At 52.1% G+C, this 24,728-nt stretch overlaps 11 protein-coding genes; 7 read left to right on the plus strand and 4 right to left on the minus strand.

Annotated features, from left to right (window-relative positions):
- Positions 1 to 763: 763 nt before the first annotated feature.
- RCC_02162 (related to galactokinase) lies at positions 764 to 2,326 on the plus strand (the record flags this gene model as incomplete). Its single annotated transcript, XM_023767445.1, has 1 exon — positions 764 to 2,326. One exon carries the CDS (start codon positions 764 to 766, stop codon positions 2,324 to 2,326), a length of 1,563 nt encoding a protein of 520 aa, XP_023623213.1.
- Positions 2,327 to 4,660: 2,334 nt separating this feature from the next.
- RCC_02163 (probable MFS transporter) lies at positions 4,661 to 6,323 on the plus strand (the record flags this gene model as incomplete). XM_023767446.1 has 2 exons in its annotated part: positions 4,661 to 4,930; positions 4,986 to 6,323. 2 exons carry the CDS (start codon positions 4,661 to 4,663, stop codon positions 6,321 to 6,323), a joined length of 1,608 nt encoding a protein of 535 aa, XP_023623214.1.
- Positions 6,324 to 6,489: 166 nt separating this feature from the next.
- Positions 6,490 to 7,644, plus strand: RCC_02164 (uncharacterized protein; the record flags this gene model as incomplete). The annotated part of the gene is made up of 1 exon (XM_023767447.1): positions 6,490 to 7,644. One exon carries the CDS (start codon positions 6,490 to 6,492, stop codon positions 7,642 to 7,644), a length of 1,155 nt encoding a protein of 384 aa, XP_023623215.1.
- Positions 7,645 to 7,789: 145 nt separating this feature from the next.
- On the minus strand, positions 7,790 to 10,348 carry RCC_02165 (related to membrane bound cation transporter; the record flags this gene model as incomplete). XM_023767448.1 has 2 exons in its annotated part: positions 7,790 to 9,382; positions 9,434 to 10,348. 2 exons carry the CDS (start codon positions 10,346 to 10,348, stop codon positions 7,790 to 7,792), a joined length of 2,508 nt encoding a protein of 835 aa, XP_023623216.1.
- Positions 10,349 to 12,773: 2,425 nt separating this feature from the next.
- On the plus strand, positions 12,774 to 14,047 carry RCC_02166 (uncharacterized protein; the record flags this gene model as incomplete). XM_023767449.1 has 5 exons in its annotated part: positions 12,774 to 12,797; positions 12,899 to 13,447; positions 13,550 to 13,673; positions 13,730 to 13,941; positions 14,003 to 14,047. The coding sequence occupies 5 exons, from the start codon at positions 12,774 to 12,776 to the stop codon at positions 14,045 to 14,047; spliced, it is 954 nt and encodes a 317-aa protein (XP_023623217.1).
- A 750-nt stretch (positions 14,048 to 14,797) lies between these two features.
- Positions 14,798 to 16,219, minus strand: RCC_02167 (uncharacterized protein; the record flags this gene model as incomplete). Its single annotated transcript, XM_023767450.1, has 1 exon — positions 14,798 to 16,219. The coding sequence occupies one exon, from the start codon at positions 16,217 to 16,219 to the stop codon at positions 14,798 to 14,800; it is 1,422 nt and encodes a 473-aa protein (XP_023623218.1).
- Positions 16,220 to 16,591: 372 nt separating this feature from the next.
- RCC_02168 (related to Anopheles mitochondrial NADH dehydrogenase subunit 2) lies at positions 16,592 to 18,121 on the plus strand (the record flags this gene model as incomplete). Its single annotated transcript, XM_023767451.1, has 1 exon — positions 16,592 to 18,121. One exon carries the CDS (start codon positions 16,592 to 16,594, stop codon positions 18,119 to 18,121), a length of 1,530 nt encoding a protein of 509 aa, XP_023623219.1.
- Positions 18,122 to 18,763: 642 nt separating this feature from the next.
- Positions 18,764 to 19,639, plus strand: RCC_02169 (uncharacterized protein; the record flags this gene model as incomplete). Its single annotated transcript, XM_023767452.1, has 1 exon — positions 18,764 to 19,639. The coding sequence occupies one exon, from the start codon at positions 18,764 to 18,766 to the stop codon at positions 19,637 to 19,639; it is 876 nt and encodes a 291-aa protein (XP_023623220.1).
- Positions 19,640 to 20,543: 904 nt separating this feature from the next.
- Positions 20,544 to 21,786, minus strand: RCC_02170 (related to dimeric dihydrodiol dehydrogenase; the record flags this gene model as incomplete). XM_023767453.1 has 2 exons in its annotated part: positions 20,544 to 21,314; positions 21,379 to 21,786. The coding sequence occupies 2 exons, from the start codon at positions 21,784 to 21,786 to the stop codon at positions 20,544 to 20,546; spliced, it is 1,179 nt and encodes a 392-aa protein (XP_023623221.1).
- A 702-nt stretch (positions 21,787 to 22,488) lies between these two features.
- RCC_02171 (uncharacterized protein) lies at positions 22,489 to 23,348 on the plus strand (the record flags this gene model as incomplete). XM_023767454.1 has 2 exons in its annotated part: positions 22,489 to 22,840; positions 22,927 to 23,348. The coding sequence occupies 2 exons, from the start codon at positions 22,489 to 22,491 to the stop codon at positions 23,346 to 23,348; spliced, it is 774 nt and encodes a 257-aa protein (XP_023623222.1).
- A 99-nt stretch (positions 23,349 to 23,447) lies between these two features.
- Positions 23,448 to 24,377, minus strand: RCC_02172 (uncharacterized protein; the record flags this gene model as incomplete). XM_023767455.1 has 2 exons in its annotated part: positions 23,448 to 24,242; positions 24,294 to 24,377. The coding sequence occupies 2 exons, from the start codon at positions 24,375 to 24,377 to the stop codon at positions 23,448 to 23,450; spliced, it is 879 nt and encodes a 292-aa protein (XP_023623223.1).
- Positions 24,378 to 24,728: the final 351 nt, after the last annotated feature.

Here is a 24,728-nt window from a genome sequence, read left to right on the forward strand (position 1 = left end):
GAGGGAGCGTCAAATTACAATCAAATTCACAACAAATAACTAGATAAAGTCGTTAGAGTGTTGCGATATCGCACATCGTCGCAGTTTCATCGTCGTCGCATATCGTCGCATTGTCGCCGCATATCGTCGCATTGTCGCATGTCGTCGCATTATTGCATATCGTCGCATTGTCGCATGTCGTCGTATTGTCGTATGTCGTCGCATTTTCGTCGTCGTCGCATTCTCGTCTTTATCGTCGTGTATTAATAGCCCTAAGGTATGTTTTGAATTAGAATTGATCACTTTAGAGAGCTTTTAAAGCCGCTGAATGAATATTTGAATAGGTCACGTGATAACTTTTCTAGCTGGCCAATCAGATCCATGTGCTCAAAAATTCCTGGAGGCCGGATGTAGGCGGGATTCGATTGTATTTAACGCTCCACTGCGGCCTTCGAGCTGGCCCTCCGCTTCGCTATAGGAGCTCTCAGACCTTGCTCCGCTTAATCAACAGGGATGTGGAGGAGGCCACCCGACTTTCACATGCGGCCCGATGTGGACGACTTCATCGAAATAGTGGGGGAGGTGGGGAAGTCAACCGCCAGCAAACATCGCGAGACAAAACTTGTTCGCCTTCTCATCGCTCTCAACAACATCTCCCTGGCCCTTACAGTTACGCAAATTCACCTGGAGCTCGACCTTCAGCTTCACTGTCAAAAAGAAAACCCTTCAATTCTTGGAAGAAATCTTCACATCACATCAATCCTCTCTGGACACGAGTAAAGCTATGGACGTACCAACCACAAAGTCCCTCGCGGACATCTACCCAGAAGATGCACTTCAGAGCCAGACAGCAAGATGGAATGCGCTCCTCGCCAAGTTTACTGAGATCTATGGCAAGTCACCAGACTTCGTCTCCAGAAGTCCCGGCCGAGTGAATATCATCGGCGAACACATCGATTACAGTTTATATGAAGTAATCCCAATGGCTGTCACATCGGACGTGCTTCTTGCAGTCTCTGTCCACAAGAAAGAAACCGGCCCAAGCACAATCCGCCTTACGAACGTGCACCCTCAGAAGTTTGAGTCTCGGGAATTTGATATCCCAGACACTGGAGATGTGCATATCGATTCAAGCACTCTCGAATGGACAAACTACTTCAAATCTGGCCTGATGGGCGCTACAGAACTTCTTCGCAAGAAGCAGAGTGAGTTCAAGTGCAGCATCGGCATGGACATTCTAGCAGATGGTAGCGTACCCTCTGGAGGCGGACTCTCGAGCAGCGCGGCGTTTGTATGTGCGAGTGCGCTGGCAGTCATGAAAGCAAATGGCGAAGAGAAGGTCTACAAGAAGGAGTTGGTCGAACTTGCCATCGTTTCAGAGAGAGCAGTCGGTGTCAACTCTGGCGGCATGGACCAATCCGCCTCGGTCTTCCCTCTCCATGGTTCAGCACTCTACGTCTCCTTTGTCCCTGAGCTTTCCGCAAAGAACATCGCATTCCCCGAACTGAAGTCACCACTCACATTCGTCATTGCTCAGAGCTTTGTTGCGGCGGATAAGCACACTACTGGACCGGTGTGTTACAACCTCCGAGTTGTGGAAGTCACCCTCGCAGCTCTCGTTCTCTCCAAGATCTTCCGCCTCAAAGACCTCCCTTCAGATGCCGGCCCTCTTGGCATTAGTCTTCGTGGGTTCCACGATACGTACATGCAACAGCATGAGAGCATCGCAGACAACCACAAAGTGTCCAAGGCAGACTTTGCAGACCAATTACAGGATCTTGTTAAGAAGGTCGACGAGTACTTGCCACAGGAAGAGGGCTACAGCCGTGAACAGATCGCCGCAATCACAGGGCTGTCCGTCCAAGAACTTGAGACAAAGTACATGAGCAAGTTCCCAATTCGCGCAGAGAGATTCAAGTTGAGGCAGCGTGCATTGCACGTCTTCAGCGAAGCTGCCCGGGTGTTGAAGTTCATGGACTTGCTCACTGCCCCGCCACCGGAGAATGAGAAAGAGCTGCTGCTCGCTCTGGGCGAGCTTCTGAACGAAACTCAGGAGTCGTGTAGAGAAATTTACGAGAACAGCTGTCCGGAGCTGGATGAGTTGTGCGAGCTGGCAAGATCGGCAGGAGCATATGGTAGTCGATTGACGGGTGCTGGCTGGGGAGGCTGTTCCGTACATCTCGTTCCTGAAGACAAGGTGGAGATGGTCAAGCAGAAGTGGATCCACGAGTACTACAAGAAGAAGTTCCCAGACATCACCGAGGAGAAGCTGGAAGAGGCCATTGTGGTCAGCAAGCCGGGTAGTGGAAGCTGCGTCTTCGGGGTCGAGGGTAGGAGCGAGCTTTGAAGGAGTTGATCCATTTCATCCGACACAACTGAGAGGGAAAGTTTTGTCATGTCTGGAACATGCCATACGAAAACGTCAGCTAAACTTCGAGACGGACGATGCCTCCGTCCAATGAGGAAAACCAAGGATACTTAGCTACGATGCCAGAAGTTGAATTGACGACCTCACTCACTCACATCACGAGATGACCTCTTTCAAGCTATGCACGCTTGATGTCGAGCTTTCTCAGCAGACATGGTCTCATATCGCGGACAGCAGATAGCCGGCACACTGTCACAAATATCATAACACCATTCCACTATTCCCCTGACTGCCAGAGACCGAGGTAATACCACTATGCATCCACGTCCCATCATCCACCTTATGCCACTTATATTCCATGATTCGATTCCATGTGACGCCCTCGTACACCATTGCGGTCGTCTCCAGAAATACAGATGCTCGTCCGTAACTAAAGACATCCACAGTGGCACTCACAATCTCAAAGCGACAATGAGGGAGCGTGGTCGCAAGGTGCTGCCAGAGTTTCCCAAGGCCTTCCCAATCGAGAGGACCTGTCACGCGTTCTACTCGTGCTTCGAAAGCGGGTGAGATGCGGGTGAGAAACTCGCWTCTATCGGATGTTTGGGTGTATGAGAAGTCCTTGTCATTGAAGGCTTCGATTGAGGCGATTGTTAATCGTTTAAGCTCTTCGCCGACTTTTTCTGCGGTGGGGTTCCGTAGGGGTTCGCTGCGTTGTTTGGACATGATGCGGTGAGGTGAGAATTGGCATCAATTCACTTGCTCTGCTCAAGTATAGCGAAAGGGTTATAGGATATGTGGTGTCTGAATGTTKATCGGAAATGCGAAGAAGTGTTTCTTTTACGTTGCGACTCGTCATGCCCAGGTGCTTGGCGTGAGCTCCATCTCCACTGCGCGTGTCTTCCCTCTTTCAATCCTCCTCCCCTACATCTACTTTTTGTCGTAAATGTGGGGACCTTGCATTGGTTTATCGCATTCAATTGTCATTGCGAAACTTTCAATATGTCTAGATGGCAGCAGCCGCAACGACAAAAGCGACTACGGCAAAAACCTCACGCTGCAATCCCCATCCAGCCTCTTGTCTACCACGATGTACCTGAGATGTGCCTTCAGGCATCGGCCAGATGCAGGAGACGATCGATATTGTTCACATTCACGCAAGAGATTCTTATTCACGGGCCGCATCGACGCGCCTCTTCGCAGCAACGAGGGCACAGTGCCAGACTGACCCAATTATATGCAAAGATTACCTTAGCATCCGTAATGGGCACCGAAAGAGGCAGCGTGAGACAAAGACGCGCAGGTAAGGCGACTTGACATTCCCTCTCGTATCTACCCACCTGTTTCATTCTCGGCCTCCAAGACCATCCCCCTCCATGCCCACTCTTCGAACTTACTCTCCTTTGATGCTGATCATGACACGTCTGTCCAATACTTCGCTCTGTTTCCTTTTCCTCGTTTTGCGGCCCCGAATATTGCCAAGCAGCTGTGGGCCATTTTTGCCGGAAGAGAGGACGATGGTCTGGTCGCAGCTGCTCATCCGTGCTACGAGCAACTGATACTTATACCCAGAAGACTCGATTCTGCGGCGGTATATCCGAGTGCTGGTCTGGATCAGAACGAGACTGGACTCGATGCTTTTATTACCACGGCACTGATGATAAAGCACCGCTTTCTCAAGATCTTGACTACCATGGGGAAGAAACTTKGGCACTGCGATTCGAATACGAGAGACGAACCTGGAGTCTTTTGTGGCGTACAGCTCCTTAATGGCCATTCATGTGGAGAAACTGCTATCAATGTATGATAGCCATTGACCAGTCGAAGAAGCTGGCCAAGAAGAGGGAATCGAACTACCACCCATTGTAGCGGACCATATTCCCCAACCGAACCGCTTGCAAGCTCTTCCCTTCCCCTCACGCTGTTGGATCATGCCACGCGTGTAGGTTCACCTTCCCATCAGTTGATACCTATCTACATGTAGACAGGATCGAAAAGCTTACTCCAACAGCGTGAGCCAGGAGAAATCATCTTGAACTTCTTGGGCTTGCAAGCTCGGAACGGAACAGACTCCTCGTCAGCCTAATTTGGCGCTCCACCGTCAAGCTCTTCCGTGCTCGTGCCTCAATCTGCTGGCGAATCTTCGGGTAGCGACACCGGAGTCCAAGGGACGTGGGCTTCCTTGGCAGGCCGCAGCAGTCTCTTTTCTGGCGGTCGATCATGGTGTCCGTGCCTTTATCTATAAGACGTTCTCCCGCGATCAGATAAGATGCAATTTTATCTTTACACACATTCGTCTGCGCGACAGACTCAATGGGCAAGGATCACTCTAACGCAGTGGCTGTAAGCCCAATTGCAGACGAAAGCTTTGCCATTGAGCTCTCCAAAGAAAAAGCGGTCGTGGAAGCGACTCACGCCTCTAGCGATGCACAGTCTACGCGCAGCGGACAGAGCGAGGGTGGACGCTCTACCAATGTTCCGATGAAGATGAAGATCGTAGCTGTGTTGTTGGTCACATTGATTGGCTTTGGAGCTCATTGGAGCTCTGGAGTTACAGGGGCAATGAAAAGCACTCTGAAGAAGGTGTGTGGGTTGCTTTTCTTGACTATTTAGCAAGGCCTGACAGTCTACAACACAGGAACTCCATATCAACAACACCCAGTACGCCCTCCTCGAGGCCTCGCAGGACTTCATGGTCACGGCTCTTATCCTGTTCACTGGGCTTGCCACTGATCGAATCGGAGGCGCCGGCGCCATGGTATGGGGCAATATCATTTACAGTTTGGGATCTATTGTCATCGCGGCGGCTACCACCATCCGAAGCTACAAGCTTATGATCGGCGGTATCGTGATTCAAAGCTTGGGTGATATAGCAACGCAGGTTGCCCAATACCGCATCTTCTCGTCATGGTTTGCTCCCTCGAATGGCTTCGCCTCCACCCTGGGTTTCGAGTTGGGCATTGGAAGGATCGGATCGTTCATCGGCAAGGCCACTGCGAATCCTATTGCGAAAGGTACCGGCGACTTCAGTTGGGTCTATTGGACGGCAGTATTCATGAACCTCTTCACCAACGTTGCCACCATCGTCTTCTGGTACTTCCGGCGCTACACGGAAACCCACTACAGCGGACTTAAGGATCCTGCGACCGGAGAGGAATTGCGGGAGAACAGCGAAAGGTGGAACATGAAAAAGTTCATTCGACTTCCCTGGCCATTCTGGTGCGTGATGATGTTCACCGCCTCTCAGACAGCCACGTCCATCGTCTTCAACGCAAACGCTACTGAGCTGGCTGAACAACGATTCAATATCAGCAGCGTAAAAGCAGGATGGTACMCTGCGGCTTCTCAGTACCTCGGGTTTTTTCTGGTGCCGTTGCTTGGAATCTTCATCGATGTTCTCGGGCAGCGTTTGACTGTGCTGTTCGTCTGCGGCACGGGTGTTTTCATGGCCATGTGCCTCGCGGCTTTCGGGCCCAATGTCGCTGGAACAGCTGCAAGTCTTGGAATCTTTGCGTTCGCATCCAGTCTGGGCGCTACAGCAATTATCGATGCCATTCGAACCATCATCTGGTACCAGGATACGTTTGGCTCTGCCTATGCGGTCAAGATTTTGGTGAACAACTGCATGAACATCATTATAAGAGTCATTACAGGAGTGATTCAAGACAGAGACAACGACTCTTACGATAACGTTGTCTATGTATACGTGGTCCTGGCTTCCGGAGCTGTCCTAGTTTCGATAACACTGCTCGTGGTAAGCCGCTGGAAAGTGGATCTTCGAAGATTGCAATGGACGAGAAAGCAGAGGCAGCGGAAGGGAGATGTCATCAATGATTTGAGGGATTCCTATCAAAGCGGTCCGAATAGCGCAAAGCACAACCTCTTTAGCACATGTGCATTTGCCAGCCTCGCGCTGTTGGTGCTGGGAGCGTGGAGTGGATACTTCTGGGGAGTGGCGACTGGTAACAATCAGTAGCGATGAAGTTGATATGAGGTCATGAATCTAGAAATACTTGTTCTCTTAGAATGGATGGTTGTTGGGCGCCGAAATGTAAAATCAGCCTTGTCGGACTAGAGTCCGGAGATATAAAGCTACATCCCGAAGTGAATCCAAACTTTGCTCATACATCACCGTTTCAACAATGTCGCATACTTTGCGCCCTCGAGCGAATTGCATTCGCAAAGCCCTCCGCTATTCCAAACGTTCCATATCATCATCGAATCCAAGCAGATTGCCCGAAACCGAAGCGATACAAGACGAAGAGGAGGCAGCACATTTCCCGACCTCAATCCCAACACCTACCAGCTTCCTTTCCACCCGGTCTGAAGTTGACGCATACCTCCGCGCACAAGATGATGCCTACCTAGCAAGCTTGGAACGCCATCTAAAATCCCTCTCTCGCACCGCAAACACAATAAATACGATCCTCCCCGAACTAAATCGCCGTTCGGCCCTCATTCGCCCACCTTCAAACYCCGCATCACAAATCGAAAAGGCCACCATACCACCCTATACCGTGGCACAATGGAAGGACAAAGCAGAAATGATACTCCCAACCACCAACAGTCTCATCCAACAAATTGAGCGCGTGTTGAAGAACATCGAGGACTTGCAAGGGGAACCGTATCGTGCGGATGTCTCTCCCTCGCAACGGGAGAAATTGAATAAGAAAGTTGCCGACTGGAGTGTGGAAGAGAAAACGAAAGAATTGATGAACGCAGAGTTATTGAAAACGGGCATGGAAGCGAGGTTTGCGCGTGGAGTGGAGCAGTTGGATAATGGCGTCACAGAGATGTTGGCAGCGAGGCAGGAGAAAGCGTTCAAGAGTTCTCGCAGAGAAGCTCCTAGCGACAGCGGTCATGGCCCATCAACAAGCACAATCAGTGCGGGTGGCTCGGCTATGTCTTATAGGCCTTTGGTCAGCGATCCAGCTGCAACTTCTCCTGCGGCTGGCATGGACATACCCAAGACAGCGGGATGGGGAATGTCAGCCACGAAAGCGGAGGAGCGAGGGAAACATAATGCTCGGACGCCGAACCCATTCGTACAGAAGCCGACCGTCCCACCGAGGAATAAAAGTAAGAATGAAATGGAGGCAATTAAGAGGAAATTGGACACGGGGACAGAATCACAGCCTCCCCCGCAGGATACCTTGACCACAAAAACAAAAGAAGAGGTATCGAGACCGCGATCAGAATCAGAGGCACCGCCACAAGCAAAATCCCCTCCCAGATCACTGGCAGATCTGCAGCGGCGGATGAATGTCTTGCAAGAGGGGAAAGAATCTTCGCAGTAGGGAGATATTTCATTACTCGTTAGCTACGTAGCTTGCATAGCAGAAGTCCGCGGCGCGATATAGAAAGGTTTATGTTAAGCCGCCCAAGGCATCGGACGGTCCATGTCAGTTCTCCACCATTCACCTCCAAGACACCTCTCAATCCTTAGACTGATCCTCCACCTCCACCTCCTCCTCCAAAAGCGCTCTGTTCATTGGTATCTGGATAGAAGAAGGCGCCGACTGCAATGATTACGTAGGCTGCAATCAGCAGACTGCCTTCGAGGTAGTTACTTCGGCCATCCAAAACCAGAAAGTTGACCACAAAAGCCGTGACGAATAAGCTGACCGTCTCGAAGATGTTGAAGTAAAGGCTCATGTTAGTATCCAATATCCAACCCAGAAGAACAACAATGGGCGTGACGAAAAGGGCGATCTGAATGGAGGACCCGACGGCGACACCAATGGCGAGATCCATCTTGTTCTTCGCGGCGACAGTAACGGCAGTGACGTGCTCAGCTGCATTTCCGACGATCGGCAAGATGATGAGACCAATGAAAGCCTCGCTAATGCCTGGCGAGTTTTCCAACATCTTCGGGATCGCTTCCACCATGAACTCGGCGCAGATGGCGACCAAGGCAGTAGAGCAAAGTAGCAAGACAACAGCCGCAGTTCGAGACATAAGCTGCTCTTCCTCCTCCTCGCTGATAACGGTCGACAGTCCGGAGTTAACCTGACGGATAGATCGGGCCTTGCGGGGGAAGGGCGAAACAGGATCGGTGCCTGCAGGGGTAACTTGGCGGTTCAAGCGACCAGGGAGCGAGCTGGTGCGGCGAATGTAGTTGCCATCAGTATATGAGCGTGGAAGGCCTGCGGGTCGAGACGGCGGCGTGGCATTCGGCGCTGGTTGGACGAAGACGTTGTTCGACAGGATGCTGGGGAGGATTGGGCGAGACTGTCTACGGGACAGCTGTCGCATGTTAAACGGCAGTCGGCCCGGGGTCACGGGGCTAGGAGTAACTTCGACTTCCTCAGCAAACCCGACACGATTCTGACCTTCCATCTCAGGTTGTCTCTGGGTGGAGGATGCGTTGCGAGCCGCAGCCTCTTTTTCGGCTTCGTGACGGCGTTTCTTGTCCTTCTTCAAGTCTTTCTTACTTCGCTTTTTCCTCTCCGGAGACTTGGATCCATCTTGGCTGTTGTGTTTCTTAGTAGCCCAATCGTAGACACGAGGGATACCATTGTCCTCCCTATCAGCATCAGCACCATCGTGTTGTGCAATGAGACCAGCGGATCCAGAGTGAGAAGCGGATTGGCTGCTGCCCGCTGCCATATAGTCATTGGGCTCATGAATGGTGGGCGAGCTCACAGTCGACGCAGCCCGCTCTGCGTTTTGTGTGCTCGTGGTACTGACGCTTGACTTGCGGCGCATCTTGTGTTTTAACATACGCTTCACTCGCTTCGTGGTCGCCGCAACAGAGCCCGAGTCTGACATATCAGAGCTTGAGCTGTCGCTAGAGCTAGAGGAGTCGGATGATGAAGAGGAGTTCATAAGTTCGTGGAGCACTCCAGGGTGCGATTCCTCGTCGATGATCTCTTGCGGAGTGCTCTCGTACATGTAGGCATGCGATTTGAGCTGGAACAGCAGATACAGGGCATAGACCAGGAGAAGAACGACACTAGTGCCACGGCTAACTTTCAGCACCTGCGCATCTGCATTCGCAAGGTTGGCGTCATTAAAAGCGGCATGGAACGCAGTCTGAAAGGGGTGTTAGTACAACAAGATTGAGGGTAGTCAGAAAATGCTTACGGGAAGTAACAAACTCATCACACTCAGACTGAGTAGGCATGCACTCATTTGAGTGACTGTGCTGTTGTAAACCTGCTCTCGGTATCGGAGACCACCTAGGAGGAACGCCATGCCGAGAATGAGCAGTAAATTCGCGAGGATGGAGCCGAGCAGAGACGCCTGCACGATTCGAATCTCCTTTTTGACGAGCGCAATGATGAAGATGATGAGCTCAACAGCGTTTCCAAAAGAGACATTCAGAAGAGCGCCAAGGGTATCTCCCAATCGACTTGCCACACTTTCGGTTGCATGACTGAGAAGACCGGCCAGTGGCACAATCGCGACAGCATTGATAGCGAAAACCACGGTAGCGTCGAGACCAGCGGCTTCTGCCGCAATACCAGCGGGAACGGCGATGAGAAGCACGTTAATCCAGCTATGGCAAATGGCTCGCTTGAAATGCCCTCCAAAGCGTGTGCACCCTGCCTTTACGCGTGCAATGGTCATTGGTTGTTTCTTTTTCTTACCTTCTTCGGCATTCTCTATGGTGGAATCTCCCGTGCGCGCATTTTCGGACTTGAGCGGGGGTGGAGCTGCAGGAGATGATGCGTGAGACGTCGAGTCGTCAGCATCAGTGTTGGCGGACTTCTCAGGGTCACGGTCGAGCACGCTTCCTCTTCCTCCTCCGCCCCTGCCATCGAGCTGTCCATCTCCAGTGGTGTCGCGATGTGCACCGGGGTCGGGCGATGGAGAAACGCCGCGCCCATTTGTCTTGCTTAGCCCGCCAGCTTGAGTGGGCTTGGTATTCTTGGCGGTAGTCTTCGTCGGAAGAATAGGTCCGGTGGTCGTTGCGAGTGTAGGAATGGATTTATGTGAAGCGTGCCGCTTTGCTTGAGAGCGAAACGTGTCTGGCGACTGTTCAGCAAGGTTTCCCATTCGAGAAGGTGGCCTCAATGTTGGAGGGCGGAGATGAGAAGGAAAGAGGGAGGGGAAGCAGGGCGTGGTGCAGAAGTGATGTAAGGTACTTGAGGACGAGGACGGGAGCTGATGATGGAATGAGGACCGGCCGGGATCCACCTGGAAAGTTCGGGGTCGCGCGCGATTGGCGTGGAGATAAGTGAGGCAAACTAGGATTACTTACGCATTTGATGACAACGAGTCCCGAACCTGGGCTGCTTCGTTCCAAGAGTTGCAATATGCTTGCTGGCGGAAATGGAAGAATTGGCAAAAGCTTGGACGAGAGGTAAACGCCGCTTCTTGTATCAATGGAAACGGCGATCGTATGCACTTGTGAACGTTCACGACCAACAAGGGTTTGGTCTGCTTCCAGGTTGCCTCATCAAGCTCGGTTCACGGCAAGCACCGCCACAATGTTCCAACCAGACCGCTCTTTGCACTACATCATTCCTACTTCGTACACAAATACTTTGGCTGTGACGTTGTCATGTTTCGAGACGCGCTGCTCGTCTCCATCTACGAGAGGCTCTACCACTGGGGCACGCACTGAGGGCACGAACAGGGCATCGTCTTTTTTTTTCATGTGATGAGCGCCACAATCCATGATTTTAGGGTCATCAAATGATCTCCTCTCCGCACTCCGCGCAGCGAACTCGTGGGACATCACAACGCTAAAATACTTTACCTTGAGCTTGCTACAACACTTCCTCGGCTTGCGAAGCACATCATACCACTCCGCGGAGATGACACCAAGACCGGCGACATTCATCAAGACTTGAAGAGAGCATGTGCAAAACTTCGACAGTAGCTGAGCCTGTCTGCACTTGCAGCAACAGCATTAGTATTTCATGCAGGCATGCAAAGAGGGTCCCCCTTCACCGACTACGACTGAGTTCTACAATAATTAACTGAGCTGTCGAACAGATCAGCAGGACCTCATGACGCTTCAGAACGTCATATGATACCACCACTGTGGTTCCGGAACGGTTCTCCTCCAAGGTTGTCCTGGCTTTTCACTTTGTTGGTAGAGACGAGCGTGTTAGCTACAAGAGGACGCAAAATGTGCGATGGGTTCTAGGGACGACCACTACCGTGCTCATCGTATCCGGCTCTTGGTACCGCGTGTTTGCACGTGGCTCGCTACCATCCCGGTCCTTATACATTTGGCAGAATTTGACCTAGCCTACGCCGCCGTTGCAGCATGGAAAGATAATGGCCGAACCGTAGAATCGACATTACAAAGCGCATCTCGTATAGCACAGCGTCCCATGGCCAGTTAATATTCCAACGCGCCTACAAGCAGGCCATCAAGATGCCCAGAGAGAATGCGGAGGTGGATAACTATTGGCAAACTAGGATAAGTCATGGGCAAAATTTGCTTAACAGCACACTTTCACCGCTACGTTGACATTCGATGAACGAGGGCTCGTGGCTTCCGTCAGTCTCTTGGCATTGATGAGAATGAGATTTTTCCTCTAGGGCGGTCAAAGCTGTGAGCCTCATCTTCGCGGAACCAAGTGCTCTCTCGTCCATTGACTTCCGATACTGTTGTGTCATTTTCGTGCTTCATCTCATCGCCTTAGCAACCTTTCTCTCATTTTCCCCGAGGATCCAATGGCTCAAGGGAGAACGCCGGGGTTTCAACATCCCGCATTTCATTGGAGAGTGAAGATGGGGCCAGTTATCCAAGACCAGAGATGGGAGATRCACAGACCGAGGCCAAGCTTGTAGACGCAGCATGCATGTCTACCTTAGCAAACATCTGACAACAACGAACTGTGCCCCCTCAAAGAAGTGTCATCAGTCTTGATCATTGACAGGATCAGACCAGCAGAGACAGACTGTGCACCTCACTAGAACCACACTRGACTAGGATTACATGCCGAGTTCCGGTATTCTTGGCATCAGAAACGACGTCTGCTTCTTTGTTCCCTTTTTCCTATGCATCATCTTACACATACAACGCATATTCTCGCTACCGCAAGACAGCAAACAATGTGAGCAAATGGAAGCTTTGTATGACGCGATGACGCGCGGCAGTGCCTCGCTTGTAAATTGGGATCACAAGCGTTTGCTGCAGCGCTACGCTTCAGCTTCCATGTGGATGCAGCGCCAGGGTTTGGAATGCACGGATAGGCTGATGTGGCCCATCTTCTGCATGCCCAGCAATGGTCAGTGCCGAGTGTCCCACTTGGCGTTATCCAGAAGAGACAATTCACAATGCGAGTGCGAGCATACATACAGGGATCGTATCGATAGGAAGGCACCCCACTAGTGTGACGCCGTGACCACGACAGCAAACTTATGCAGAAGTTCGCTTCTCAGCTCAAGTTCTTCCTCACTACCTTTTCAATTCCGACTCCTCCTCGAAACACCCGCAAGCAATCTTTCTCACTACCCAAACATGTCGTTCTTCAAGAAGCTTACCGTAAGTCAAGATGAAGTATGGAAGGCATAGAGCATGTCTCAAAACGTCCATACAGTCTTCCATCATTGAAGACACTTGCTTACTTCCTATACTGCGCTCAGGATGAGTTCAAAGAGCTGAAAGCAAATTTCGAGGACAAGCCCAAGAAAGAAGAGAAGAAGGAAGACAAGCCTGAGAAGCCACTTGAAAGCAGCCACGCCGACACCCGCGAGGGCGATCATGGCGGGCAGCCTCCATATGGCGCTCAGCATGCCCCATACGACCAGCACGCTCAGGCTCCGTATGGACAGCAGCCTCAGTATGGGGATCATTCCCAGTCACAGCAGCAGTACGGTGCCCCACCACCATCTCACGCCAATCCTCCTGCCCAGCCACCTCTCCCTCCAGGCTGGATTACACAATTCGACCAAAACAGTCAGCGCTGGTACTTCGTCGAGCAGGCTACTGGCCGTACACAGTGGGACCCACCTGCTTTCTCGCACGGTGGTTATGCTCCTCCGCCAACCGGACCGAGCGATGCATACACAAGTGATCGTGGACACGGCGGTGCTCCAGGTGCTGCGGGGGGCTTCTACAACCCACAGGCGGGCTACGGTACCTCGAGTCATGACCAGAATGCGCAGCAGTACTACGGCGATATGAAGAAGACAGTGAGTCAAAATGAAGTATGGAAGGTACTGAGCATGTCTCAAAACCTACATGCAACTTCACGTCATCCAAGACACTTGCTTACCTTCCATACTTTGCTTTAGGAGGAGAAGTCTGAGAAGAAGGCGGGTGAGAAGAAGGACGAGAAGAACAACAATGCCAGGAACATGATGCTCGCTGGTGCTGGAGGATTGGCTGTCGGTGGTGTCGCCGGTGCCATGCTTGCTCGTGTGTACACTTGTAATTTCTGGAACCACCGCAGTGCTAACCCGACTTGTGATTAGATGACAGTGACGATGAGAATTCCCACGCTGCACCCGCCGCATACGGTGGTGGCGGTTACGGCGGAGGCGCCTACAATGCCCCTCCTCCAGGCCCACCTGCCAACGACAGCGATGCAGAATCTCTGCACGAGGCACAGCAAAACTACAACGACGCTGTCGAAGCCGCAGCCGACTCAGATGCCAGCAGCAGTGAGCTCGAAGAGCTGCAAGAGGTATGTCAAGTCTAAATTGGCGATGGTGTGGTGATCGAAGCTAACTCTTACCTATTTACAGGCTCGCGAAGAGCTCGAGGAAGAACAAGAAGACTACGAGGACTAATTTGCCTACCCGAGTCCTCTTCTTCCCACGTAAAGACGTGAGGGCCACATCTGTTGGCTTGTGGGCGTTGATCGATTTCCCGTGTGTCGGTACTGAGCGAGCGAGCGTGTTGGCATGCGAGTGGTGAGGTAGGCCTTTTGCTGCTGGTGCAGTCACACCAAAAGATGTTTGTAGTCTGCGTTGACATTCTCATGGATGTACGACAAATCATGCCCAGGAGCTCAACACTTGTCCCATACTTTGCTCCGAATTACTGCAACTACTAATCCGCCAAATGTCTAGGATGATAGGTCCCGACATTTAGGACATCCCATCTCGTGACGGGTCAAATGTATGGCGGGAAGACGAGCGTTTCGACCCTACCTTACCTTACCTCAACCCTAACCCTGACCGCTGAACTCAAAAACATAAGCGGAAGGCCGTGAAACTCCAATTGATTTTCCCGCAGCCTGCCGTTAGCGCCTCGTGGCTACGTACGAATGGTAGCGAAGTGGAAGCGAAAATACTTGAAGTCTATCAACCATCGTGTCTATACCACGAAGTTTGATAATGCACGTCGAAAGCCAGCTCACGCGAGTGAGCCTGCGTGCTGCACATACCATGTACTGTTGCTCGCTGCGGCAGAACTCAGTCGGAGTGACATCCCTACAAGCAGAATCTGGAAATCATTTGGGTATCTTTAAATCTTTTCCAAGCCGACCATGCCCACCAACGCCAACGTCATACTGCAACAAAGAATCAAACCTTCCCTCAAACATCGACTCGAGCGTGTCGGAAGTACTTCATCCCCAGCCAGGCAATCGTGATCCACACCCACGCCACTACACCCGTTAATACAATCAATGCGGGATAGTAGCCAACAATCGGCAAGGTGGGATCATCTTCCAGCTCCGGAGGCGCGTACGGAGTTTCACCAACATCCCATGCCCAGCTCCAGATATCCAAACAGCTTCCCATTCCCACAGCAAAGGTTACCCATGTAACGAGTAGAATGACCCATCCCCAGTACTCTGTCTCAGTATAGTCGTGCGGTTCTGGTTCAGTCACAAGTTGGATGTTGTGCGAGAGTGGAGATGTCTTCCTCGCACTGAGACGGCGGGCAAGATTGTCGGTCGAGCTATTCTGGACCAGTATGGGCGGGAAGTAGCTTCCAGGGGCAGAAGATATCGTCTGCTTTAGACTATCGCCGCGTTGACGTCCTCCACTAGACGTCGCGGGTCGAGCGTTGAACGTGAGGATATCGTCATCGTCTGTTGTGCTGGCGTAGCTAGGTTTGCTCTTCAAATTGACGGGACTAGCCAGACCCGCGTTGGAAATGTTCAAGCCGCCAGGTGTGTTGTTCAGGGTTTGCTGCTCGCGGTGTTCTGTCACGAGAGACAGACGCGCAGCAGACACCGCGGCAGAGGGCGACGACCAGCCGCTGTCGGTAGAACTTGCAGCTTGAAGATTCTCATAGCTGAACTTGCTGCGCAAGCTTGCACTGTCCCCGTCCTGGTCATCGGGTACGAAGACTAACTGGCCACTGCTACCTGAACCTCCCACTACTTTCGCATTTGATATGGGAAAGACCTGTAGCACTGGACTTTTGAGACTTGGGCTCCGCTGAAGAAAACTATTCTTCCGTTCCCGCCCTTCAGTCATCAATTTCCTCCCACCCAGCAGAGCCGCCTTCCGCAATGATCCCTTGCGCTTCCTAGTCTTGCTGGGTTTCAAAGCGGCTGCCATGGCGCTCTCGCCTTTCTCGCCTTTGCCAGGCGAGACGGGCGAGCTCGGCGCTCCATCGTCGTCGATGCTTTTGCGACTCTTTACGCTATTCGGACTTGTCTGCGTCGGGGCCTCTTTTCCCTGGCCCTTCGACCTGTCCCCTCGAGAAGGTGGTCTGGCGTCTTCGCTTGCGTTCCTCAAAAAGTTCAATTTGGCTAAGATGTTGCCGCTCACGCTGCGCTTATGCCCACTGTGCTGCTTGGGGGGCGAGGATGTAGTGCCGGTGGGTGTTGCGGGTGCCGAAGGCGAAGACCATGGGAACTTCATCGTCGTTTCCACCAAATCGTCGTCTGTGGGAATGCTGCTCTGGGCATCATCGTTGATGCTGTCCTTGTCGGGGGTGTCCGGACGTGGTCCAGAGACCGTCTTGCTCCTACTCCTACGGCGGTCGCCATTGCCAGTGTCCATGTCTCGCTMCTGGCAACAGTCCCATGGAGCAAACTAATACTATCGGTGGCTATAGATGCACAAGTACATTGTCCAAGAATGCAAGGTACCAGATGCGGCGAAGATGTCACTTTGTCTCCGAGAAAGCCGGGCAGGTCACACATCCCCATGAACTGATCCCCGCCGGCGATCCGCTCCGTACCTTGGACTAACGTACCACGGTCCGCGCATGTTCCTGCGTCTCCAACAACATTGAAACCTTCGATACCACGCGGTCGGAGAAACACCTGACGAAAGACTTTACATTCGGTTTCATGTACAACTATCCTTCATAGCGACTTAGATACACTGCGAGCTGGTCTCTCAGTTGGCAAGGATATCCCATCAGCAATCATGGCCTCAAACCTCCCTATTCCCCTACCGCCGCGAACACCCACGCCACCGACACCTATCCCAGGCTCGCACGACACATTCGGACACAGTCTGACTGATGAGAGGAATCTCTCGCCGGGATTGAATCCAGCTCAGAACTTCGACACCCAATTCGCATATTCACCACAGGGCTCACCCGAACGAGGGCCAGGCACCGGGAGAACAGACGAGAGCATGTTGTCTCCACCGATCAGCGCGACATTTAGCAATCAGGGCAGTCTGAATTCACAGAGGAGCCCTGTCACGCCGCTCACGGCAAATACCGATGGAGGCTTCTCAAGCATGGACAACGGCGCGGGCGCCGGGACTGTCACCAATCCATTCAACTTCACAACCCAGCAGTACGAAAGAAATGGCAGCATCGGCAAGGCACAAAGTTCAGAATTGATGGGCAAGCGGAGAGGTCACAAGTACCGCCACTCGTCGATTCATGCAACACATATGGACTCCATCTTCAAGTCGTCCCAAGTTCAACGACAGCCCCTTAGTKTGCCTGCCTCTCTTCCTCTTCCCACAAGAAAGGAAGCGTGGTGGAGCATGACGCGCCATCAGACTGCTCGACTCACCTGGTGTGCTTGTCACTTCCTCGTCTCGGCGTACATACAGTACACAGGCTCTGGGTCTCTCGCAATGACTGCGCTTTCTCGATTACTACTTTTCGATGCCGCGGGAGCTACGGTGTGCGTGTTGGTGGATGTCATGTCAAACTTTGAGGTATGGAAGCGAAGTTCAATCAAACACCCCTTTGGCCTCGAACGAGCAGATGTGCTGGCAGGTTTTGGCATGGCAGTCTTCATCGCATTCATGGGCCTGGACGTGATCTCACACGGTGTCCAACACGCGCTTGAGAACGTCGGATCCCACACATCCCACCACCCGCACGGACATGAACGAGTTGGTGCAGGTCATGTGGACGCTGCGAGTCTGCTGAGCATAGCATCCACTCTAGTCTCTGCCGTCCTTCTCAAGAATCATGCTCGTATTGGGCGCGCCATGCGCTTTGAAATGCTCCGTGGATGGGGTGGCAAAATTCTCGGAAATCCAAGTCACTTCCTCACGCYCTCCTGCTCGATCCTCCTGCTCATTCTACCCTTTCTGACGCCTAGCTTGTATACCTTCTTCGACCGGAGTCTGGCCTTCATGATCGCCGTGCTGATGATAGCTCTCGGGGCTCGTCTTGCCACCTCCCTCGCATCTATGCTTTTGATGAGCTTTACGGCGGTTGACAAGGATGCAAGTCTACAAGCTGTTATTCAAGCCATCGCGGAGTCTGATCCAGCGGTGAGCAATGTCGACGAGGCGCGATTTTGGCAGGTCCATTATGGACTATGCATGGCCAATTTGAAGGTCAGGTATAGGACTAGCCGGCAGGGATACGGCATGACGGACGACGTTACGAGAATTCGACAAAAGGTGGCGAACGTGATCAAGCAGAGATTAGGGGGCGTGAAGTGGGATGTCAGCGTACAGCTTTCGGTTGAGAGGGATTGATAATACAGGAGACGCAAGTATGAACCAACCCACCCTGTTCGATTAATTATTATGCCCCGGAGAGCACCTGCAACACCATTCGCGTCTTGCATAATAATGGGACAATCCCGGACCAAGCTACACGAACAATGAATGTCTCTACCTGATGTATGCTGTCGAAGACGGGTAACGCAAAAGCCAGAGGGATTTTCCCAGCGAGCACGAGGTCACTCCACCTACGAGTGAATTTACTCCGCGAGTACCAAAAACCAAGCTCGAGTTTACGCCGGGCGGACCATCGCGCGCATGTGCGGGTCTCGTCACAGAAAAGTGTCAAACTTTTGACGGACCAATATGTGCATGGAGGACACCGGGACATGGCGGCTCTGACAACCAAAACTGCACTATATCAACCACATCTCCATCTGTCTTCCGAATCTTGAAAATACTTTCAACTTTACGACATTTCACCATAACAGCATCACACTTGCCAATAACCGACACGCGCAAGCCACATTGATCTGATCGACAGACGTCTACCCAGACTACACTTCTATCATCAGTTTTTGCAACCGACTTTGCAACATTTCCCAGCAGCATCAGAGCTGCCAGCAATCAGAATCYCCCCTCCAACCGCCGAGTCCCAGCTCTTCTCACGTCAAAATGGCCAGCCCGAGTCCTGCCTACTCGCGGATTCCCACCAACACTCGCACCGACGATTGGACTTCGTCCCGCAGCTCCAGTTCCGGTGACCACTCCAACGAGAGTCCCAGCCCCACCGCTGACTCGAGCAGTCCAACAGCATCCTCCGTCGATCCGACTGAAGATAAGAAGTCCGTCGTATCGGAATGCCCATACGAACGATATTTCTCCGGATTGCTTGCACCTGTCCCGAACGAATACCTGCTCTCTGTGCGCGCGAGCAACGGTTCCTTCTTTCCTATTCAAGTATCGAGCACTCTACTTTGGAGACGCTCGGGTTGGTTCAAGAAGGAGATGTCCAAGCCATCGTCAACGGGATCGACTGCATGCTCGACAACTGGATTGCGTTCGTTCTACGCAACCGATTCGGTGAAGGGAAAGATGATCACAGCTCCGTTTACCACCGCCGAGGAACTGGAGCTCTACATCGGTCTTCTCACCTCAGGCAAAGTCAGGCGTCAGCTCTTCAATCAGGGCTACTCTCCTTCGACGATGGATACTCTCGTGCAGCTCTACTTCTGCTGCGTCAACTTCGAGGACCCGACATCTGCAGAACTCGTTCTAGAGGAGGTGGCGTTGGGACTCACACGATTTTCTGATGACGAGTCTTTGAACGATCTGGCGAACTTCATCTGGAGCGTTCCAGCCGACGGGATGAAGGAAGAAATGCGAGTACTACGAAGACAGTTCAAGGACTGGGGCTTGAGGACCTTTTCGTGGGTACCGGCCGTGAATGAATGGATGGAGGACGAGGGAAAGGGCCCTGATGATCTAGTGGAGAGGTATACGTCGTTTCACAAGGACGTCATTGTGGACTATTGGATGAATCAGGAGTGATGGGATGAGGAGCAATAAAAAATGGAGTAGTGGTGCAATGGTACGTTATGTTGGCGTTTGTAGCGATGATATGATACCCAGAGGTAGCGTTATAGACTAGAAAATGGAGCAGCCTTTTAATCAAGCATACAATTCACATTGACAACCTCTCGTTCTGTGCCAGGCAGGTATTAAGTGGGTACCTCCGGGCTTGCGCCGACACGTTCTCACAACGATACTGAGCACCTCGTGACTGCTGTTATGAGTCTCACAAGTGAGGTGCAACAGTTCTCCAGATTACACAATAATTCGAACGCCAATAGCAGGTCTGCCGCTCAGAATGCTTGGTCCATCATCAAGCGTAATTTTAAACGGACCAAGAGACAGATCATGAAGGAGATGATGACCCCGAAGCCTAGTACYGCTTCTTTGGATGCTCGTGGACAACCTGGTCAAGTGGCCAACGCATCAGGGCGGAGAGCTTCTGGCATGTGGATGATTTGCAGAGATCTTGTAACGACATCATCAGCTCGTTCCTTAGTGAGCGAGGTGCTCRAGAGGTGAAGAAGCAGAAGATTCAGGAGGTCGAGGCAAATGTGGAGAAGGATTACGACATCAAGATGGAGACTACAGACGACTGAGTAGCTTTGGAGTCTCCTCCAAGAGACGACTTTTTTTGAAGGAACCAGTGTGAGCCGCGTTACCTGCTGGCTGGTAATGCAGCTCGAGTCACGATCGTGCTCGAAAGCTGTGGCGTATCTTCGCCACGTACAGATTATAGAAAACACGATCGCTCAGCACCTGTAAGAAACGGAGTATGGACATTTCGGACTGAATAGCTTAGGAATCACGATGGACTTGCATCTGCCCACATAGAGTTGGCGRTCCAGAGCCTCAGTTTCCATCATCTGCTTATATAAAAGCCTCAAAGATCGACTGGGTACTGAGTCGTCTCAATCTTATGTGGATAGACCAAGTCGTTCTGTTTCCTGACCTCATCCATTACGCGCATGATCGTGAGGCTCTCCTCTAAGCTCTCGTACTGTCCCTCTTTGCGGCCATCTCTGAGGGCAAATGCTGCCTCATCTGCCTCCCAGAACATTCCTTGGCCCTCGCCCTCTGGCTGCCAATCGCCTCCGAACCCGTTCTTCCACCCACTGCCCTTGCCAGGCCCCGGAATGGTGAAGGTCTTGTCCTCGACCGTGCCGTCTACCAGTACGAGCTTGGTCTTTGTAGGTCGGTAAGCGGGATGGAAGACTTGAATCTCGCCCTTGGTGCCCTGGATGCGCATGGCAGGACCTGCAGAGGCCTTCTTATCTGGATCACCTGCGACGTTCATGCTTGTCGTGGCGATACCATGGGCGTCCGGTAGACCTTCCCGGGGGAATTTTAGGAGGATGCTCGTCTGTTCGTCTGCTCCAGTCTTGTACTTTTGCATTGTGCTCGACACTTTTGGTGCTTGTGGTGACTTTTGGGTGTGATATAGAGTCTGGAAGACCCAAGTCAGGGCGTAGATTCCGAGATCCAGAAGGGCGCCGCCTGCAAGATTCAAATTCACCATTCGATGTTCGTCGCCGAATGAATCTGAGCCAGCTCCGATGCTCAAGTCTGCAGATGTACGCAAGACAGTCCCAATCTTGCCTGACGTGATGATGTCGCGGACGTAAATGGAGAGTGGGAAATAACGTGTCCACACCTACATGTAGGGCTTGTCAGTGCCATCCAAGTAAAGCTTGTGTACTCCTTGAAGTGTTCCTTACAGCCTCCATCAAAAAGAGATTCTTCTCTTTCGCGATCTTGATGAGAACCTCAAGCTGAGCAGCATTGGTGGTGAAAGCCTTCTCACAAAGCACGTTCTTTCCAGCTTCAAGGGCCAATCTCGCATTTTGATAATGGTGGCTGTGGGGAGTTGCGACGTAGATGATGTCGACGTTTGGGTCTTCAACGAGCTCTTTGTATGATCCGTATGCCTTTGCAGACTCCGGCGCCCGCACCTCTTTCAAGAAAGCCGCTGCCCGATCTGAAGAAGACGACGAAGCGGCGGCAACGACGACATGCTCAATATCTTTGACATCTCTTGTCTCTGGGTTGACCCACAGATCCCGGGCGAAGCTCTCTGCGATTCCTCCTGTTGCGAGAATACCCCACTTGACTTGATATTTTGACATGGTTGTGGGTCCAGGGAAGATGAAAGGTCGTTGCGGCGAAGAGGGAAGGACAGGAAGAGCGAAGATGACAGGGAGAAGGCGACTTTATGCCAGGTGGAGCCGGCGTCAACGCCTCACATCGCCTTTTTATCTCCAATGTCGAGAAGAATGATACATTAGTTACATCACAGCGTCAAGACCAAAGGTGGGCAGCCACCTTGCCCCTCCACCATTCAAACGCCAAGCACCCGCCCCGCATCCCCCCACTCTTGCTTGCCCTTTGGCTACAGTAAGGTATGTACATATCGGATCCCTTTGCCTCCACTCCTCCCGCCGCTCACAACACTCCTATACCTTATCCTCGCCCATGGCTTCTTCTGTCAATCTTGATGGCGCAGTGCGATGCGAGGAGTGCCCGCCGATCTCATAGTTAGAAGTCGTAAGTTACTCCGTCCTGTCGAGCGGACCTCGCAAAACGCCGTTGGCCCGCTCCCGTTCGCTGTGGAGATCATTGCACGGCATTACATGAATTGCCTATACCATCACATGCTCGCGGACGATGATTGGAACTGGCCTCAGCCTAGGGGCGCGCCAAAGTGATCGGCGACAAGGTAAACGATACTCTTTTATACAAACTACATTCATTTCGCCTGGTCAAATCTCAACTGCTCCTTTTGTTTGTCCGCACTCTGTCTGCTTCGAGATTATCAAGAGAACATCACGATGGCATCTCTCCGCGTCCCAGCGAAATCGTCTGGAGCTCCAGAGCATGCACCAGCTCCGTGGACGCTCAAAGGAGACATGTACTGGCTGTTCCTGCGGCTCAGTAGTCCCCTTCCATCCAACGTCTATCATCCACTCGATCTGGGGCAGCATTCTTCTTCTGGCTCCAGCAGTTTCCAGGGGGGTTTCGGTACAATACAGCTGATCAGATACTCGGAAAGTCCAGTGGGTCCATACGATGAGCTCATGCTCATTCCCGGCGAGTATCAAGTGCCAGGAGGCGAGCACAAAGGCAAAAGCAAGCTCCGAGTCTCCAGGATATACGTCAATCAGAAAGAAACTTGCTACAATGGTACGCATAACCTTTTCGCTGCCATTCGTTGATTGATCTAACCATCATCCAAGGGCGAGTGAACTGGAACATACCAAAGCATCTAGCGAGATTCGAATTCTCGGATCCAGCGAGACGCAAGGGAGACCCATCTCCAAACGAGCTGAAGGTCTCTGTCTTTCCGCCTGGTGAAGGCACGGACGAGCCGTTTTTCAGCGCCACATTCACGTCTGCCRGATGGCTGCCCAGCTTCCCGTTGTCGACAAAGTACCTTCCCATGGACACGACGCTCGTGCAGCCACCACTACCCGAAGGTGACGAAGCGATGCTTGCTGGCACAGAAACGTGGAAGGTATGCAAGCTCTCAGTCTACACCAACCGAGCGAGCTTGGTGTGGGTCGATGCAGCAGCGACCAAAGACAAGGATGACAAGGCATGGCCAAGTCTGACACCCTGGAGCATGGGACTTTGTATCGAGGATGCCACGATCGGTATGGAGAAGCCCGACGAGTTCTCGTGTAAACTGTAGCGAATGTAATCCATGCTTTCCATTAGGTCGTATCTGTGTATCGTGAAATTCTCCGTCATGAACAGCTATCGTCAATTTGCCCTCTCAAGTATTCATTCATCAAGGGTTCCCGTTCGTCCAGTGGTTGAAATGCCCAGGCACTCGCATTTGACACTTCTCGCAGTCTGGTCTCCAGCCAATACTGAAACCCCGCTTGCTTCCAGTAGTACTCGGTCCTGCACGAGCCGGACCAGTACCATTATTACCATTTCCATTGCTGAGCGCGCCACTTCTCTGCCGCTGCCGACGAACAACAACGTGCTCACCTGCACCATCTATGAAGTCTTCGTCCATGTCGCCATGGCTTGGGTTCGGTGTCCTGACCGGATCAATAGCGATGGTGGGAATTGAGCCAGACTCTCCCATTTCAACGTCACTAACACTGAGCATGCTAAGCTGAGATCCCGCAACTTCCGCAGCTGATGGTGGAGTGGGAAAATCATTCTCCTCGATAGGTGAAGGTACCTCGAGAAGGTCCGAGCTGTTGCTATTGATTTCCTGCGGGTGGCGTTGTCGGACATGTTGCTTGACGCCATTTCGTAAACGCATCGGCATCATAGGTGTAGGAACACGATTGGTCTGCTGGATTCGCTGTCCCCATGGACTGCTGCTGGCGATTTGCGGCTTCAAAGCTTCCGGTGACTGTGAGAGAGCCGTCATACCCATGCCTTCGTCGTCCGAGTCCATAGACACATCTTGTGGGCTGCCTGGTTCAGATACCACCGACGAAGACTGCTCGTCATCACTGTTGTACTTGAGCGGCTCTCTGGTTTGAGATGAAGCAGTGGGTGTCCCCAGGACGGAGTCATGTGGAAACCAGCTTTCGCCGATAGACTGTGCAGTTTGGCGGGCTTTCTATTTTGCATGTCAGATGCGTTGCAGCCTCAGCAATGATCATTTTCGAACCTTTTCAGAAGGCCGTTCAAACGACCTATTCTCATCATCGTCGCCGCGCGATCGCTTCTTACTCACTGACACCGCGTCAAACATGAGGAGCGATGTGTGAGTGTCCTGTATAGTGTGCAAGGCTGAGCGTTGCAGGGAAGTTCGCGCTTTGTATGTATTTACATGACGAAGTTTGGACGCTAATTCGAGAACTTGGACGAGAAAGCGCTCGTGCTCTGCTCGTTCACTTCGCACTGATGAAGGAATAAAAATGGCAAAGACGTAGGAGAGCAACAATCACAAATGATGAGTTGCGAGTCGTGACAGGTGGGGCAATCACGCGGAATCCTAGCCGCGGCCGYAGACAACTCCTATTCACTGCCGTTGAATGTCTTAACTTGTTTCAGACTTGTCTATCAAAAACGACGGCATCGATTGTTGGTTCATGTGCATGTG

The sequence above is a fragment of the Ramularia collo-cygni genome, assembly GCF_900074925.1.
Source record: "Ramularia collo-cygni strain URUG2 genome assembly, contig: RCC_scaffold02, whole genome shotgun sequence".
NCBI classification, from domain to species: Eukaryota; Fungi; Ascomycota; class Dothideomycetes; order Mycosphaerellales; family Mycosphaerellaceae; genus Ramularia; species Ramularia collo-cygni.